Consider the following 18,320-nt stretch of genomic DNA (forward strand, 5'->3'; position numbering starts at 1 on the left):
TCCCCTGTTACAGCAAGATGTACTGTGCAGTGTATGTTTTTCTTTTAATTATGCAGCAAAAAATGGCTTATTTTTACAGCGCCACTGTGCGGTCACAGGACCTCCTGGCACCCTCCCTACTAAAGTGCCCTCTGACATCAGCCGGGAGTAGAGGAGAACACATCGGCACTCTGAAATCAGGTATTTTGCTGCATAATAAAAAAAAAAAAAAAAAAACACACTGCATAATATACCTTGCTATAACAGAGGGGATTCCAGAATAAAATTTTACAGCCACAGCAGAATAGGGGTGGGATGGGAGGGATGGGGGAGGAGATTTCTCACACACACACACACATTCCCAAACTGACAGTCAGGTAGGAAGAGAGAGGGAAAGACTGCGGGACGACAAAGGCATGTAAACCGACCACGGCATCATGGATCGGCAGCCACGATTACCGCGGTCAGCACACTAAGGGGGACACAGGAACAGGCAGGATCAACCAGGTATTTTTACAGCATAGAGGAGGGACAAATGACACTGCTCAAGCACTATGCTGTATATCTGACACAGGATATTTTTTTTCTTCGAGTTACAACCACTTTAAATAAATAATTTTTTGGTTTAGATATACTTTAAACTCTAATGCCTAGTACACACGATCTGTTTTCCCCGACAGTCAAAAGTCCGCCAGGAAAACCGGGAACCGGCTCTGTCCTCCTCCCCCCCCCCCCCCTCCCGATAGGAAAACTGCCAGGAGAACTTTGGTCAGGAAAACCGGCCGGGTGTATGTTTCCCATAGGAAAATTGCAGGAAAAAAAAAAACCATGACATGTTCTCATTTTTTAAACCGCTGTTTTCCTGTCGGGAAAACTGCCAAGGAGCATACACACATTCGGTTTTCCTGGCCAAAAAGGAAAAACACTGCAGTTTTCCCGACGTGTGTACTAGGCATTATTAGGTAATAGTAAAAATGGAAGGTTAAAATAATTAGGACAAGCATTTACATCAGGCCTGAAGCTTTATTTTGATTAATATTTTACATTTCTCTTAATTTTTTTTAAAGGTCAGTAACTATATACAAACACAGAAATACTGTAAAAGCACAAGACATACAAATAAAATATAAAGCAAATCAGGAAAATAATTTTAAACAAATCAGTCTGGGACTTTTTTTTTTTTTTTTTTTTTACATAGATGGATGGTAGGACCATTTAATGAAAACTAAACTTCTAGTAAACTTAGCAGTGCAATTATTCGGTAGAAAATATTATAGACTTGAGTTCAACTACCCCGAGTCGGTCATTCTGAAGATGTTCTCATGCACGGCTTTGATAAAACACAGGGGCAAAGTTGATACTATAAAGACAATACAGCCAGACATTGTAAGGCTATGGAGAGCTATGGCTGCTCTGTCTGGTGCAGCTTTTTTCAGTACAGCCTCACTTGCATGGTGTCTGTCACTCTCAGACTTCTAAAGGTGACATTTCCTTCATTTGTCCAATAAGTAGGAATAGAAGGCAGATTGGCTCCTATGGGTAGGAATGGTAACACCAGTGAATTAATGGTTACTGACTATAAGGGAACATCAGAATAGAAGCTTATATCCATATGACCTGCAGAACAGCGACCCAATTCATTTAATAGATTAAGGTACACATGTATCAAAACTTTTGGTAGCAAAGCCGATTCAGGATGGTGCAGTACAAGTTTATCTAATAAATGAATTCCGTCCCATAAGACTGCTGTGCATTAATCATATGGCCAACGGTCCTCTTGTAAAGTGTTTTTTTTTTTCTAGGAAGAACCTATTCATATGCTGCATAAACTTTAACATGGATATATAGAATGCAACCAATCAAGAAGTGACAGATTATTTTAAAATAACTTAAGATATAAAGAATTGAAGGGCAGTGGTCCTCAGTAAAGTCACCCTTGTTTGTAAAGATTTGGTTTAGTTCGTTATTTTTCTGTTGCATTTTCATCCTAGTTAGTTTAATGAATATGTAACATACAGAAGAATAATTAATTATGTGAATGCCATTATGCATATTAAGTCATTTAGTTCATGGGCAAGTAATGACAAGCACAAGGAATCACTTCTCTAATATATTATAAAGAAAAAAAAAAAAAACACTGCCTGTGGTGAATGACACATTTGGTCCCGGCTAGGCATTGAATGCCTTACAACTTTACTAAAGGATCCATAGAAGGTTTATGTTGAAACATTTTCTAAGCTACATATTTACAATATACCTAAAATACAAAATGAGGGATCCCATTTAGAAAAAGCTGAAGCCACTACAGATTGTACCAGTATTCCAGTTTCACCCGTAGAGATATACTGGCCTATTTAGATAACTTTAATAGCATCTGACGTCTTTACTCTTAAGGGGTAAGCAATGGACCCTGTATATGGAAGGGTTAAATTGGGGCACTGAAAGACATGGAGAATCCAACAATGACTAAACCTACAGGTCTGCCATAAAGTACACCAAATTACCCAGGACGTTATTTAATTTTTTTTACCAATGCCCCATATACAAGAAAAAAGTAATGTTAATTTTATAATTTAAATACATCCAGTAATTAATGGCAAAGTGAATGTATTTAAAACAGGTCATTCACCATAGCAAACTAAAATAATTTAACTGTCCATTCAAATGTAGTGGTCCCATTTAGAACTAGTCTGCCCAACAACGTTGGTTGAGATTTGATAGCCTAGGAGTAAACATTTAATTTCTTGGCCTGTCCCTGACAGCACATTACCACCAGCGAAGGACCCCTGCTGCCCTTTTTTTTTTTTCAATCTCTTTTATTGTAATACAGGGTGACCATATCTATGGCCAGTTCTGTCTGAATGTCACCAAAGGACTGGACAAGAATACTCCAACTGCTGGTTCGGATTACACAATATCAATCATCCCAGAAAGGCAAAAAGGGCGATTGCTCATTCACTCAACAAATCCCACTCATCTCTATTGGGTGGCATTGTCCTACAATATAAATAAAACAAATATAAAAACATCCATTCAGCCCCATTCTAGCAGCAGAAATATTCTTGCTATTTTTTTTATTTATTTTTTTGCCATTTTTTTTTTTCTTTTGGGTCCATTAAGTATGGCATCTTCTGCACCTTGCATCATAGTACAGCTATAAATCAAGCATACAGCATTTGATAAACCAGGTGGTCACATTCCAAAATCCCATGGCCATAACTGTGTAAAATTGAAATAAATAGAAGATACTTTGTGAAATATTTGGAAACCATTTGAAGCTTCAGAGGGCTTTATGCCACACAGTGTATAACAGTGTGGCAAATGCGCACACATTGAAGTTTTAGGTTACAAAAGAGACCGCTGGTTTAAATAGATATTATGAATAGGTTTCAGCATAGTGAGCCATCTCCGATTAAGATTATAAAACAGAGTCTGCTGCCTGTGGAAGTAGCATGCAAGTTGATGACACACTGCAGGACCTTTCTTGTAAAATTGTCAACGCATTGTTTGTGACTTTGATACGGGGTGCCTTTTTACGACTTTTCCGATGGGTCCAGCAGCCACGCCATAGGAACAATTTTCTTCCTAGTTGTCTAAATTTGTGTCGAAAGCTCCTGTTGATCCAAAAGTACACAAAACAGTTGAGGAAGCCATTTCCACTTGGAAGCCACAAGGCTACAAACTCCACCCATTCTGGAACTCTTTTATGGGTAATAGCTGAGAGAGAGAAAAACACTGTTAGAGAATAAATGAAAAAATGTCATGAACTAAACATTCCAGATATTTCCTTGCTTAACCGCTTAAGCCCCGGACCATTTTGGTGGTTAAAGACCAGACCAGTTTTTGCGATTCGGCACTGCGTCGCTTTAACTGACAATTGCACGGCCGTGCGACGTGGATCCCAAACAAAAATTGACGTCCTTTTTTCCCCCACAAATAGAGCTTTCTTTTGGGGGTATTTGATCGCCTCTGCGATTTTTTTTTTTTGTGCTATAAACTAAAATTTTGAAAAAAGCAATATTTTTTACTTTTTACTATAATATCCCCCAAAAATACATAAAAAAAACATTATTTTCCATAGATTAGGCCGATACATATTGTTCTACATATTTTTGGTAAAAAAAAAAATATATATATATATATATATATATATATATATATATATATATATATATATATATATATATATATATATATATATATATATATATATATATATATATATATATATATATCGATTGGTTTGCGCAAAAGTTATAAAAAAATATATATATATATATATATATATATATATATATATATATATATATATATATATATATATATATATATATATATATATATATATATATATATATATATATATATATCGATTGGTTTGCGCAAAAGTTATAGCTTCTACAAAATAGGGGACTGTTTTGGGCATTTTTATTAATCTTTTTTTTTACTAGTTATGGCGGCAATCAGCGATTTTTATCTTGACACTATTTTGGGACCATTGTCATTTTTACAGCGATCAGTGCTATAAAAATGCACCGATTACTGTAAAAATTACTCTGGCAGCGAAGGGGTTAACCACTAGGTGGCACTGCAGAGGTTAAAAGTTCCCTAGGAAGTGATTCTTACTGTTGGGGGCGTGGCTACACGTGACACATCACTGATGACCATTCCCGATCACGGGGAACGGTCATCAGTGACAATGTCTCTAGGCAGAATAGGGGAATGCCTTGTTTACAAAGGCATTCCCCCGTTCTGCTCTTGCCGACCGCAATCGCGGGACTCCCGGGAACATCGAGTTCCCAGGACCCACGGCCGCACTCAAGAGGCATGCGGCGGGTGCGCGCACGCTGGGCGGCAGATTTAAATGGCTGTACCTGTACGCCAATCTGCCTGCCCATGCCATTCTGACGTAGTAAATAGGCGTGCGGCAACTGGTTAAGTGAGTCAGGAATAAAAAAAATAAAAAAAAATGTTTAACAACTCAGTAAGTCTAGGTGGTAGAGGAATAAACTGCAATACTTCCCTTATTCTTCATCAGTGCTTAGGTAGTCTCTCCAATGGTCTGGGTTGTAGGTGGGCCATCACCATCTGCATGTACAGTGCAGAACTGCTGGCCCTGCATTTTAGGAGATGCCAGGGCACTAAATATAAGAGCCTTTGGGGGACCAGACACACAGCATAGTGGAAGCCTACCAGAGTGAAGGAATGAGGCAAGTATTACAGCTTATTCCTCTACACATGTCTAAAATAATAAAAATCGAAAAATCAGCAGGACAGAAAGTAAAGCTAGCCATAGACAAAGTCATCATCTGGTAATGCAGGAGTGAGCAAGTTTCTATCAGTGTGTGGCCTTCCCCACGCAAAAGTCGATTTTTACGATAAATTTCTGTCAAAGAAACATGTTGGAAAATATTCTTCAAACATCTGCTACTCATTGTATTCTTAGAGAAGCAGGTGTCACTGTCAGAATACAATCCATTTGCCCCCCCATTTGTGATTCATGGTGGAACCAGCTTAAAGCAGAAGTAAATCCACCCAAAAAACATTCCATTTCCAGCATGCGCCAGAAATGCAACACTACCATTGGTTGTGCTCTCGACCAAACTGTCATGCCATCCAATGGCTGGTGTCTAAACTGATCACATGTGCAGCATCATGGCAGTTGTAGATTAAACAGAGGCAAAGATGGCAGCTTCCTTGGCTGAAAACGATAGGGAGGGTTTACTTGCACTTTAACCACTTACCCCCCGGACCATATTGCTGCCCAAAGACCAGAGTACTTTTTGCGATTCGGGACTGCGTCGCTTTAACAGACAATTGCGCGGTCGTGCGACGTGGCTCCCAAACAAAATTGGCGCCATTTTTTTCCCACAAATAGAGCTTTCTTTTGGTGGTATTTGATCACCTCTGCGGTTTTTAGTTTTTGCGCTATAAACAAAAATAGAGCGACAATTTTGAAAAAAATTAATATTTTTTACATTTTGCTATAATAAATATCCCCCAAAAATATATATAAAAACATTTTTTTTCCTCAGTTTAGGCCGATACGTTTTCTTCTACATATTTTTCGTAAAAAAAAAAAAAATCGCAATAAGCGTTTATTGATTGGTTTGCGCAAAAGTTATAGCGTTTACAAAATAGGGGGTATTTTTATGACATTTTTATTATATATTTTTTTACTAGTAATGGCGGCGATCAGCGATTTTTTTTTTCGGTACTGCGACATTATGGCGGACACTTCAGGACACTTTTGACACATTTTTGGGACCATTGGCATTTTTATAGCGATCAGTGCTATAAAAATGCATTGGATTACTATAAAAATGCCACTGGCAGTGAAGGGGTTAACACTAGGGGGCGGGGAAGGGGTTAAGTATGCCTGGGTGTGTTCTTACTGTGGGGGGGGTGGCCTCACTAGGGGAAACACTGATCTTCTGTTCATACATTGTATGAACCGAAGATTAGCATTTCCCCTGCTGACAGGACCGGGAGCTGTGTGTTTACACACACAGCTCCCGGTCCCCGCTCTGTACTGAGCGATCGCGTGTGCCCGGCGGCGATCGCGCCCGCCGGGCACACGCACGGGAGTCGGGGGCGAGCGGGGGGCCCCTAGTGGCGGCTGGGAGAGAGGACGTCATATTACGTGCTCTCGCCCAGCCGAGCCACCTTGTGGACGTATAACGACGGTGCGCGGTCGGCAAGTGGTTAAGAGTGGGTTTACTTACACTTTAAGGGCATAGCTCTCCAATGGAGCCGCAGATAGAAGAAAAAATTAACAGGTAGCCAAACCGTCCCCACTCTTTCCAAAGCCAAGAAAAACATTTTGACAATACATACACTGCGCCCTTTTATTCTGCAAATACCTGAAAACCATGAAATCTTAAACTATTGCATTTAAGGAGGTTCTTACCATTATATAGGATAGTAACCATGCATGGTGCCCAGCAAATGTAGAACACACAGACCACAGGAATTAGCACCTTGGATGCAGCATCTCCTTTACGTGGGCCTCTGTCCCCAATTTCATCGGTTGCAGGCCTGCCTCTGCTTAGGTGAACTGGTATGCTGCCATCCACATTCTCACACACTGTGGCAACACCTTGTTTGTTTCTGCCAGACAAACACACACTCATCCTTCTGCTTTGCATCCTTGCAACTCTCCATAGTCGCAGGTTGGCAAATGTGACTATTGCTGAGCAAGGGAAAAATATGACTATGGTCAGCATTAGAGAGTAAGTCACGTTGCTAGCATAGTCTGGGTTACAGATGAGAGAGGCTCGGGAAAAATAGACATGTATCACTGTGCCACCTGGGATGGAAATGGGAAACAAGAATACAGGAGGCAACAACCAGGCTGCTGCAATTAATAGCTTAACTCTGCGGCGACTCATTACTCGGTTATAGTGCAAAGGAAAGAACACGGCCACATATCGCTCCAGGCTAATGTTGGCCAATGAATAAATAGAAGAGGCAAACACTGAGGAATTTAGAAAGGCCACAATGTGACAGTAAGGTCCAAGAGCAGAATCTTCTTCATCTTCATCACCTGGCTCCAACACAATGCTTCCATACAGATTGAGTGGAACCACTACCAAAGCCAATGTGACATCTGTGCCAGTCAAAGAGATAAGAATATAGCGACTATTACGTGACCAGCCAGAAACAGATGAGGCAATAACAAGTAGTACAAATAAATTCCCCAGGATGATCAGACACCCCAAGGTGGTGACGATGCCAATCTTTAGTGTATGGTCACCATCAGTGCACCACCCCCTTCCTGCCATGTGTGTCTGGTCCATCTCCATAGTGCTTCTGTTCCAGGCAGAGAAATTTGTCAAAGCTCTGAGCAAAATGGACATGTCTAAGCAGCAAAGGATTCTTGTGGTGCACGCTAATCAGGAGATGGATTTCCAACCTGCAAAGAAAGATATATTGAAATAATGTTTTGTTGATCAAATTACGAGTGCAGGTTATAGCTTGGCCAATTTTGAGGTTCATATAAGTCAACTAGTTAGCGCAAAAGACTCTGCCCCATTTTAATGCCGGGAAGGACTGATGGGTTCCCAAATATCATTCTACCAAGACTACTTCTGATTGTCTTGTAGACAGGGAAGACAACCAGATGTATCGTTTGTCACCACACATACAAAACCATGCAGTAGCATATGCTATACTTTGAGTGCAACTCTGTCTTTACCATCAATCACATTGCTTATTTACCATTGCTCTACTAGGCACCACTTTATTTTTAATAAACGTTGTCTTCTCTTAGCATCCTCCATATACCTGTAGTTCAGGCTGATGAACAGAGTCTACGCCATAACAAAAGACCATCCTATACTTATTCGCCATTTTCAATACTACAGCAGTGTTTTATTACATAAAAGGTCACTTTAAAACCCTATGGGGGTCATTTACGAAAGGCAAATAAACGTTCCACTACAAGTACAATTGAAAGTGCGATCGCTGTAGATCTGAGGGGAAGCTCTGAAATGAGAAGAAGCTCTGTTGATTTTACCATCCAATCATGTGCAAGCTAAAATGCTGTTTTTTATATTTTTCTTGTCTGTCCCCCTCAGATCTACAGCGACTGCACTTCAAGTTTACTTTCAGTGCACTTTCAAGTGCATATGCCTGCAGCAACAGGCATCATTCAGATATCCTTGTTGTCAGCCAAATTCTGTGCACCATAAGAACGATCATAGCAGCAGTTCCACCGATTGATCGTTCTTACAGGCGACAGGAGGGGACAACCCCCCCTGCCATCGGGTGCTTCTCCGGGCTCTCCCGCGCCATCGGGGCCCCGTTGAAAGAACTGGCCGCCGCTGGATGACGACCATAGAGATTTACGGTGACCAATTGGTCACCAGTCATCTCTATGACCCTCGGAGTCCCGGGTGCAATGTCATGACATCACTTCTGGGCCAGGATTGTGAACAGGATTTTTTTTTTTACCGATCTCATGCTTTCCAGCCTGGAGGAGAGATGTGGGGTCTTATTGACCCTGCATCTCTCCATAAAAAGGACCTGTCACAAACAATTCATATTACAAGGGATGTTTACATTCCCTGTAATATGAATAAAAGTGATAAAAAAAAAAAAAAAGTTAAGTAAATCAAAGTAAGTGTCAAAAGAAAAAAAAAAACGCCCCCTGTCGCTCGCTCTCAGAAGCGAACATACACCTGTAACAACCGGTCAAACCACACGTGAGGTATCGTCGAGCGCAAGCAACAATTCTAGCACTAGACCTCCTCTGTTAGACCCCTTTCACACTGAGGAGTGCTGCTATACTGCCTGAAAAACTCCTGCCCAGCAACCTCAATGTGAAAGCCGGATGTATACTGCTCCTTCCCCCATTTAAAACAATGGGAAACCGCGGTAATACCGCCCGCAATGCGCCTCTGCAGAGGCACATTGCGGGCGGTATTAACCCTTTATCGGCCGCTAGCGGGGGTTAATACCGCACCGCTAGTGGCCGAATCCCGCAGGAATTCCGACGGTATAGCGCCGCTATTTTTAGCTGCGCTATACCGCCACCGCGCCTCCCACCCCAGTGTAAAAGGGGCCTTACTCTAAACTGGTAACCTGTAAAAAAAAAAAAAAAAAAAAAAAAAAAAAAATTAAAGCACCTATGGAGATTTTAACTTTACAATTTTTGTTATTTTTTTAATTCATGAAAAATTGTTGCGCAAATACCGTGCGAGATAAAAAGTTGCAATTTTATTCCCTAGGGTGTCTGCCTGAAATAAAAAAAAATACACACACACACACTAATATATATATATATATATATATATATATTAATAAATAGTGAAAAATGAATAGGCCAGTTATGGAAGTGGTTAAAGGTCTTTTGTAGCCAGTCCATACATAGACAAATAATATTACGCAAACTACAGAAAATCTACCAACATTTTTAAATTAATTTAGAATTAAATGCAAAAAAAAAAAAAAAAGCTTTCAACCCTTAACAGTCCTAAATAAAATATGTCCCTGGGAAAAGATGGATCAGGAAAGTTTTCATGTATCAGTATGCCAGGTTTAGGAAAATTGTGCGCTTCTTGTTATTAACAATGGTCTTACCTGAAACCTAGGAGTGTGGGTTTGCTAAAAGGCTAGCAGCTGCAATTCATTTCCTTTTATAGATTATTCCAGACCAGCAGGGGCAGTAGAATGTCAAATGTCTGTTCACCAAAACCAACAACATTTTCATTTTCCGCTTGCTGTAGTATTGGTAGTTTTAGCTGGTGTTGTTAATATTTTTAATATAATATGTATTTAGCATCACCAGCTAAAATACATTATTTGGCTTACTTTCTGTCTTTAGGTGCACACTCAATGACAGCTGCAACCTTCTGCATTGCATCTTATAGGAGAGAGCCCAGGAGCCCTGCAGCCAAATAAAAGAGCTGCTGATGATTAAGTGAGCAAAGGTTTACATTAGAAGTGCTAATTAATTATCATTGACGCCTAACCCTGAATGTAATTAACAGCCCCCCCTCGCTCCATACTATACACTAGCAATTTTGTGCTTATTCCTTGAAAGGGCAATCTGGAATGCTGTTTAGTGATATAACCCTTTCTCTCTTCCGGGACCTTCCCACCCAGCTGTAGAAAAGCAATAATGCAGCTCAGAGATAATATAAGCTGTGAAATGCAGTAACCCCCAAGCAACCAGAAAACATAGGTTAGAAGATTTCAGTATAAGGGTGGCTTCACATATATGCGAGATGGATGCATATTTAATTGCATCCAATTCGCATAAAATGTGTGTGTGACCGTATTTCAATGGAGCCGGTTTACACATGTCCAGGGCGGCTGCGGTGCGGTTTTTAAAAGGGTCCTGTGTGTTTTTGGGTGCGAATTCAAGGAAAAATGTGCACCTGAACTGGTGAACAAAAACGCACAGGACTGCAAACCGCACCGCAGATATGTAAACCCAGCTTTAAATATGATTAATTGCAATGTGATACTACTCTGAGGACCTCTTCACATACTGTATTAAAGGTGTTGTAAAGGTTCATTTTTTATTTTCTAAATAGGTTCATTTAAAGGGGTGTTCGAGGCATTTTTTGTGTTTATTAAAAGTCAGCAGCTACAAAAAGTGTAGCTGCTGGCTTTTAATAAACACACACTCATCTACTCCACGTTCCAGCGATGCGCCGACCGGGGCTCCGCTCCTCTCCCCCCCCTCCCCGGCCGGCGTCTTCATCCTAAGTGTGGGCACCCGGCCGTGACAGCTTTCGGCTTCACGGCCGGGCACCCACTGCGCGAGCGGCGCTGCACTCTCTCATTGGACAGGCGATCACATGGGACCTGTCATGTGTCCCAGGCGATCGCCTACTGCAGCCCCTCCCTGTAGGCGATTAAGCTATTCGCCTACAATGCCCCTCGGCGGAAGGAGGAAGTGGGACAGGAAGTCCCACTCCTCCTGAAGCCCCCACTAACCCCCCAGGAGTGGGGCAAGGAGTGGGTTAAGCGGAAGTTCCAATTTTGGGTGGAACTCCGCTTTAAGCTAGTGCATTGTTGGTTCACTTACCTTTTCCTTCGATTTCCCTTCTAAATGTTTTTTTCTTTGTCTGAATTTCTCACTTCCTGTTTCTCCTCAGTAAACTTGCCCCCATCATCTGACTGGGGGGTTTGTCACCCAGAACAGCTTACTGAGGAGGAACAGAAAGTGAGAAATTCAGACAAAGAAAAAATTTTTTTTAGAAGGAAAATCGAAGGAAAAGGTAAGTAAACCACCAATGCACTAGCTTAAAGGAACCCATTTAGAAAATAAAAAACAAACCTCTACAACTCCTTTAATGTGTGCCGCATTCATTTCAAATAGGCAGAAGGCACACCTAAATTAAATATCATATCTGAACCTTTTCTTTTTATGTAACACACCACTATGCACATCATGGGGCACCACAGTGCACACATCACAGTACTTTTTAATGTACATTACTGCGAGTGCACTTTTTACAAAAAATTATAAAAGCACATATATTTGCTGAAATAAATTACATTTATTATTTTTTTTTTGCAAATCAGTCTACAAAGCATTGTAACTAAAATCAGTTAATGGTGGGTGCAATGCACAGGCTTCCTCCAGCTCAGGTCCGCATGGAGGTACAGACTTTCAGTTGGAGAGTTGGAAGAAATGTCAGTGACCTACCACTGCAGTGATCACTGCACTCATATTCCAGTGAGAACTATAAATAAACACATTTTTTTCTTCGGGGGGGGGGGGGGACAACCCCACACCAAAATCTCCCCTCCATTAAATGATTTGGACCAGTGCACAAAGCAAGATCCATGAAGACATGGATGAGCAAGCTTGGGGTGGAGGAACTTGACTGGCCTGCACAGAGTCCCGACTTCAACCCGATAGGACACCTTTGGGATGAATTAGAGTGGTGACTGCGAGTCAAGGCTTCTTATCCAACATCAGTGTCTGACCTCACAAATGAGCTTCTGGAAGAATGGTCAAACATTCCCAAAGACACACTTCTAAACCTTGTAAACAGCCTTCCCAGAAGAGTTGAAGCTGTTATAGACGCAAAGGGTGGATTAACTCAATACTGAACCCTACAGACTAAGACTGGGATGCCATTAAAGTTCATGGGGCAGATCCTTAAAGAAATTATGCCGGCGTATCTCTTGATACGCCGCGTAATTTCAAATTTTGCGCGTCGTATCTTTGTTTTGGTATTCACAAAACAAGATACGACGGCATCTGTGTTAGATCCGACAGGCGTACACCTTAGTACGCCGTCGGATCTTAGATGCAATTTTTCTGCGGCCGCTAGGTGGCGTTTCCGCCGTATTCCGCGTCGAGTATGCAAATTAGCTATTTCCGACGATCCACGAACGTACGAGCGGCCGTCGCATTTTTTTACGTCGTTTCCGTTCGGCTTTTTCCGGCGTATAGTTAAAGCTGCTATATGGTGGCATACTCAATGTTAAGTATGGCCGTCGTTCCCGCGTATAATTTTGAAAATTTTACGTTGTTTGCGTAAGTCGTCCGTGAATGGGGCTGGACACCATTTACGTTCACGTCGAAAACAATGACGTCCTTGCAACGTCATTTGGAGCAATGCACCCTGGGAGTTTTTACGGACGGCGCATGTGCAGTTCGTTCGGCGCGGGGACACGCTTCATTTAAATGAAACACGCCCCCTACCCGCCGAATTTGAATTCCGCGCCCTTACGCCGCGAGAGATACACTACTCCGCCGTAACTTACGGCGCAAATTCGTTGAGGATTCAAACCAACTCAAAGTAAGTTACAGCGGCGTAGCGTATCTGACATACGTTGCGCCCGGCGCAGATGTATGTGGATCTGCCCCCATGTGCGTGTAAAGGCAGTCGTCCCAATACTTTTGACAATACAGCGTATATATATATATATAAATGTGGCCAAAGCCCTCACTAAAAGCCCAACAATAGCTGAATCATTATCATTCCCAGCCAAAAGCTTCCATCAATTTTAATAACATATGAGAAAACTGCAATACTTCACTCCACTCTGTCATTCATCATTGTTATTTATTTTTTTGAAGCACATAATTAGAGCTCGAGGCTCTAATTGGCTTCAAAAAGGGTGGGCTCGGGGTGGTGCAGAGCACTGTGCCCTGGGTCCACCCAGTTGCGAGACAATAGGGAATAAATATTTGCTATTGTCTTCCTGATTCTCCTCCAGGCCAATCAGGAAGTGGTTCCTGAGACCCAATTGGCCCAGAAGAGAAAGCGACCGTATTGGCCACCAGGGAGGAGACGCAGGGGAAGCCGCCGTGAAGCCGCCAAGGAGGAGGAGACGCAGGAAGGATCCAAAGCTACCTGCGACCTAGATAGGGTAAGTGCGGGGCTGGTGGGCGGACAGACGAGCGAGCGATGGGGGACTGGCTGAACGACCGGGGAGGTATGGTGGGTAGTTTGTTTGCCTCCCCCTTCCCCAAAATGAAGCACCAGCTGCCACTGATCATACTACTCCTGTGACCCAAGAGACCTGTATCATGTATCACTCAGGCTTACTGAAGGGGGTATCAAGCCTATACCCACCGCTAGGAGTGCAGGCCAGGAAGGAGCCCTGGCTCCTAAAATGTCCTAAGATGTCCTAAAATGTCTCCAGGCCACGTAATAATATGCTTGGTTAATAATAATCATATGCCACCCCCTAATCCATGCGTCCGGCCCCTAATCTACATGTAGGGTGCCGGACACATGGATTCCAATGGTTTTTTTTTTTTTTTTCGAAGCACATGATTACACCCACCGCTGGGAGTGATGGCCAGGTGGGAGCTATCCCTTGCTCCTAAAATGTCCTAAGATATGCTAAAATGTCTCCAGGCCAATCCAGAGTACAGGCTGAGGTTGCCACTCACTGCCTTGGGATGATATGGGTGTGTGGTCACAGGGACATCTTCCTTCGTACTGAATCATACTACTACAGTATCCCATTACCACCCAGCTCTCAAAAAGAGGGGGGCAAGAATACATAATGGAATGCAATAAAAAATATATTTTGCGCTCAGTGTATCAAAAATCAATAAAACAACAACAAAAAAGACAGCTGCATTCATTATATCTCCATATAACAATATAAAACAAATATCAGAGAAAAGAGAGGCATGTTGCATCTCATAAAGTGCATACACAGTGCTTTACATAATTCATGAACAAGTTCATGGGTAGTTAGGGATATAGAATGAGCTAATTATCGTTTTAATATTTGTTTATGTTGTTCTAGCTAGCGCTGCTCTTTCCATTATATGATTTTTATTGTATATATTTTTCAAAATATTTTTTCTTTTTTCATTACTTATACATTTTCAGTAAGAAATATGGAATGACGGCGTCATAGATAGTTTATTTTCCTACATTTCTTTATGTTTTTTTTAACCCGCATGGTTTGTTTTTATTGTGCCGGGTTGCTGACATTACCATTTATGAGAACTTTAGTCTCCAGTAACATGGTGGCCATTAAGTAATTCTAAGGAAGTTAGCAGAGAGGTGGCAGCTCCCTTTAATTTTTTACCATTATAAGCCTATATAATCCAGTTACCACTGTTCACCAATACCTCCGTTGCCCCAGTGACAACATCCTTTAGGACAAAATGCGTAGGGAGGAGTTTCAGTGGTGACGCAATCACGCCCACCTGAGCGCTGAATACTTTGTGTATTTGATGCCTGTTTTACTCTTTTTATGTGTAAGTAGATTAACTTTTTTAATAAACATGGTTTTTGGATACTGCGCAATGAGCTTTCCTCTACCTCTCTGCATGTGACTGTTTGGTCTCATTCGTGGCTGCGAGTATATTACCCTTTTCTTGTTGTCTGATGGCAGTCTGAAAAACACCTAATGGCATTGTATACAGCTGTCAGGTATGCATAGTGAACCTGGGCGGAGCTGCTTTATATTTATCCATTCATCCAACTAAGGGTTTCTCACTAAGGCACAGCCAGACCTTTCAAAGAGGTCTAATGCCCCATACTCACGAGCGGTTTTCCCGTTTTCACGACGGAATTCCTCTCAAGCCTGCCTTGCATACACACGGTCACACAAAAGTCCGGTGAACTTTTGACTGCCAAGAACGCGGTGACGTAAAAGACTAAGACGAGCCGACAAAAATAAATTCTCTGCTTCCGAGCATGCGTCGAATTGTTTCTGAGCATGCGCATTTTTTTCCCATTAGTAAAGCATACAGACGAAAAGGTTTTCCCGCTAGGATTTTTCCTGGCGGGAAAAAAGAGATCCTGCTCTCTTTTTTTCCCGGCAGTTTTCCCGTCGGAAAAACTGCGATGGAGCATATACATGGTCGGGATTCCCGACGAAAAGCTCTCATCGCAGTTTTTCCAACGGGAAAACCGGTCGTGTGTACGCGCCATTAGTGTCTGGTAAGAGGCAAAATTATTCCTTTGGTAGAGCACATTTGGGTGATCACCTGAAGCAGACGATTTTGCGCACAAGTGGAGCACTTTATTATTAATACACATTTCCCTATTACCTAGGGACCTATCACCACACCACAAGAAACCTTTGATGTTTTAGACATGTTGTCCTTTTTACTTAGAGCTTTGACAAATTTCTCAGCCTGAAATTTAAGCACCATGGAGAAGGGCCAGAAGTACATGGCAGGAAGGTGGTGGTGTACTGATGGTGACCATACACTGAAGATTAGCATCATCACTGCCATGCTGGTCACTTAACAGTGGTGTAACCCATGTGGTTTTCCCGGCCAGCGGTGGAGTGAAACACGTTGGGGGCATGGCCTGGCCAGAGCATGGGCTGAGACTGCTACATACTTCTCTATTAGTGGATTTGCAGTGATGTGCAGCTTGAGGGGTCTTTTTTTTATTACATGCTGATGTTTGGAGCCGACGTGAGCTCCATTCAGCAGTTGGTGGTGGTTTGGGATCCTCTAGATCCTGAGCGGCATGTGTACATAGATAGCCAGGTGATAAGCATTAGACAGGTTCTGTTCTTGGATCCTACTGTCACATTGTGGCTTTTCCAAATTCCTCTGTTTGCCTCTTCTACAGTACTTAGTCCTTGACTATTGCCACTAGCCTGGATTGATATGTGGCTATATTTTCTTCTTTTTACTATATTATTGGGTCACTGCAAAGTCAAGCTATTAATTGCAGCAGCCTTGTTGCCTTCTGTCTTCCTGTTTCCCATTTCTATCCCAGGTGGCACAATGGTACAGGTATTTTTCCTGATTCTCTCTTATCTGAAACCCAGACTTTGCTAGTAACATGGCTTAGTTTCTAATGTTGACATTAGAGAGTAAGCTTGGCAATAATCACATTTACCAACTTGCGAATATGGAGAGTTGCAAGGATGCAGAGCAGAAGGGTGAGTGTTGGTCTGGCAGAAACAAACAAGGTGTCGCCACAGTGTGCAAGAATGTGGATGGCAGCAGACAAGTTCATTTAAACAGAGGCAGGCCTGCAACCATTGGAATGTGGGACAGAGACCCACGTAAAGGAAATGCTGTATCTAGGGTGCTAATTCCTGTGATCTGTATGTTCTACATTTGCTGGGCGTCATGAATGGATTCTATCTTATATAATGGCAAGAACCTCATTAAGTGCAGTCATTTTAATCATTTAAAATGTCATATTTTTTTAGGTTTCTGCACAATAAAAAAAAATTGCATGAATAGGCCAGTGTATTACATTTCATGTGCAGCATCCCTACAGGTCAAACCACATTTTAGAGAACATGTAGTGACTTCAGGAGGTGTAACTCCTGACGACAACATGACATCGAAACGCGTAGGGTGGTGCCACCTTTTGAGTGACATCACCTTGCACGGGCCCATTTGCCTCACAGTCATTTACTGAGTCTGGAGCAAGTGGTGCTATAGCGTACAGGTGCTTTATTCCTTAGTGTCGGGCATGTCCCGAAAATGTGTAAGTGTACTGGGTATGTATTTTAATAAATTGTGAAACTGTTTTATGTGGCCCTCTCTCGGTTCCTTTATGGCTGTTGTAAAGTCTTAAGCCTCGTACACACGATCGTATTTCCATCAGACAAATCCAGGGAATTTTGTGCGAAGGGCGTTGGCCTTGAACTTGGTATGCATACAGACGGCAGAACTTTTTCAGCCAACAGTCACGAAACTACGTGGTTTTTCTGCTCTTTAGCTAACTTCTTCTAATGTTGTCTTATGGTTAGCATTGGTTCGGAGCATGCATGTTTGTACTTTGGATTTTATGCCGACGGACTTGTGTACACACGATTGGATAATCCGATGGCACACATTTGTTGTCGGAAAACTTGAGAGCATGCTATCCCACATTTTTGTCGGAAATTCCGACAATTGTCCAATGGAGCGTACAAACGGTCGGATTATCTGACAAAAACCTTGCCATCACACAATTGGTGTTGGAAAATCCGATCATGTGTATGAGCCTGAAGACACTGGTGTGATCCTGGAAATGCTGGAGATGCTTAACCAGTTGTTGGCCAAAAATAACATCTTGACTGCTGCTGCTTAAAAGCTGCTGTAGATTGGGATGTGTATATGGTTATTACCCATGGGAGTGACTGTTTATTTATTTGTTTTTTGGGTGAGTACTTTATTCTTTGAAGGTGGAGGACACCGGGTGCAGAGTTTGCACATCTAAAAGATTTTTTGCCATTAAGCACATTGTGCATTATGGTAGACTGCAGAGCCTCATACTTTTTGATTTTCTTATGAACACTATAGAATTTATACTAGCCCATTCTATTGGAGAATTCTATTAGCACAGGTACAATTTTTGTTTTGATTTATATTTTATTTGTATGTCTTGTGTTTTACGGTGTTTTAGGCTGGGTTCACATAGAGCGGATCTGTTGGATGG

General features: G+C 41.9%; 1 protein-coding gene across 1 annotated transcript; it reads right to left on the bottom strand.

Annotated features, from left to right (window-relative positions):
- Positions 1-1,766: 1,766 nt before the first annotated feature.
- LOC120943612 (D(4) dopamine receptor-like) lies at positions 1,767-10,376 on the bottom strand. The gene is made up of 3 exons (XM_040357003.1): positions 10,063-10,376; positions 6,890-7,894; positions 1,767-3,696 (listed from the first exon to the last, which is right to left on the bottom strand). The coding sequence occupies exons 2-3, from the start codon at positions 7,836-7,838 to the stop codon at positions 3,398-3,400; spliced, it is 1,248 nt and encodes a 415-aa protein (XP_040212937.1). The 5' UTR covers positions 7,839-7,894; positions 10,063-10,376; the 3' UTR covers positions 1,767-3,397.
- Positions 10,377-18,320: the final 7,944 nt, after the last annotated feature.

The sequence above is a fragment of the Rana temporaria genome, chromosome 1, assembly GCF_905171775.1.
Source record: "Rana temporaria chromosome 1, aRanTem1.1, whole genome shotgun sequence".
NCBI classification, from domain to species: domain Eukaryota; kingdom Metazoa; phylum Chordata; class Amphibia; order Anura; family Ranidae; genus Rana; species Rana temporaria.

Bases quoted from the DNA above. Each gene is read 5' to 3' on its own strand.
- LOC120943612 (XM_040357003.1), bottom strand. From the start codon at position 7,838: ATGTCCATTTTGCTCAGAGCTTTGACAAATTTCTCTGCCTGGAACAGA. The intron at 3,697-6,889 runs GTAAGAACCTCC...TCTCTCTCTCAG, and splicing joins GGTTACTATCCTATATAATG to CTATTACCCATAAAAGAGTT.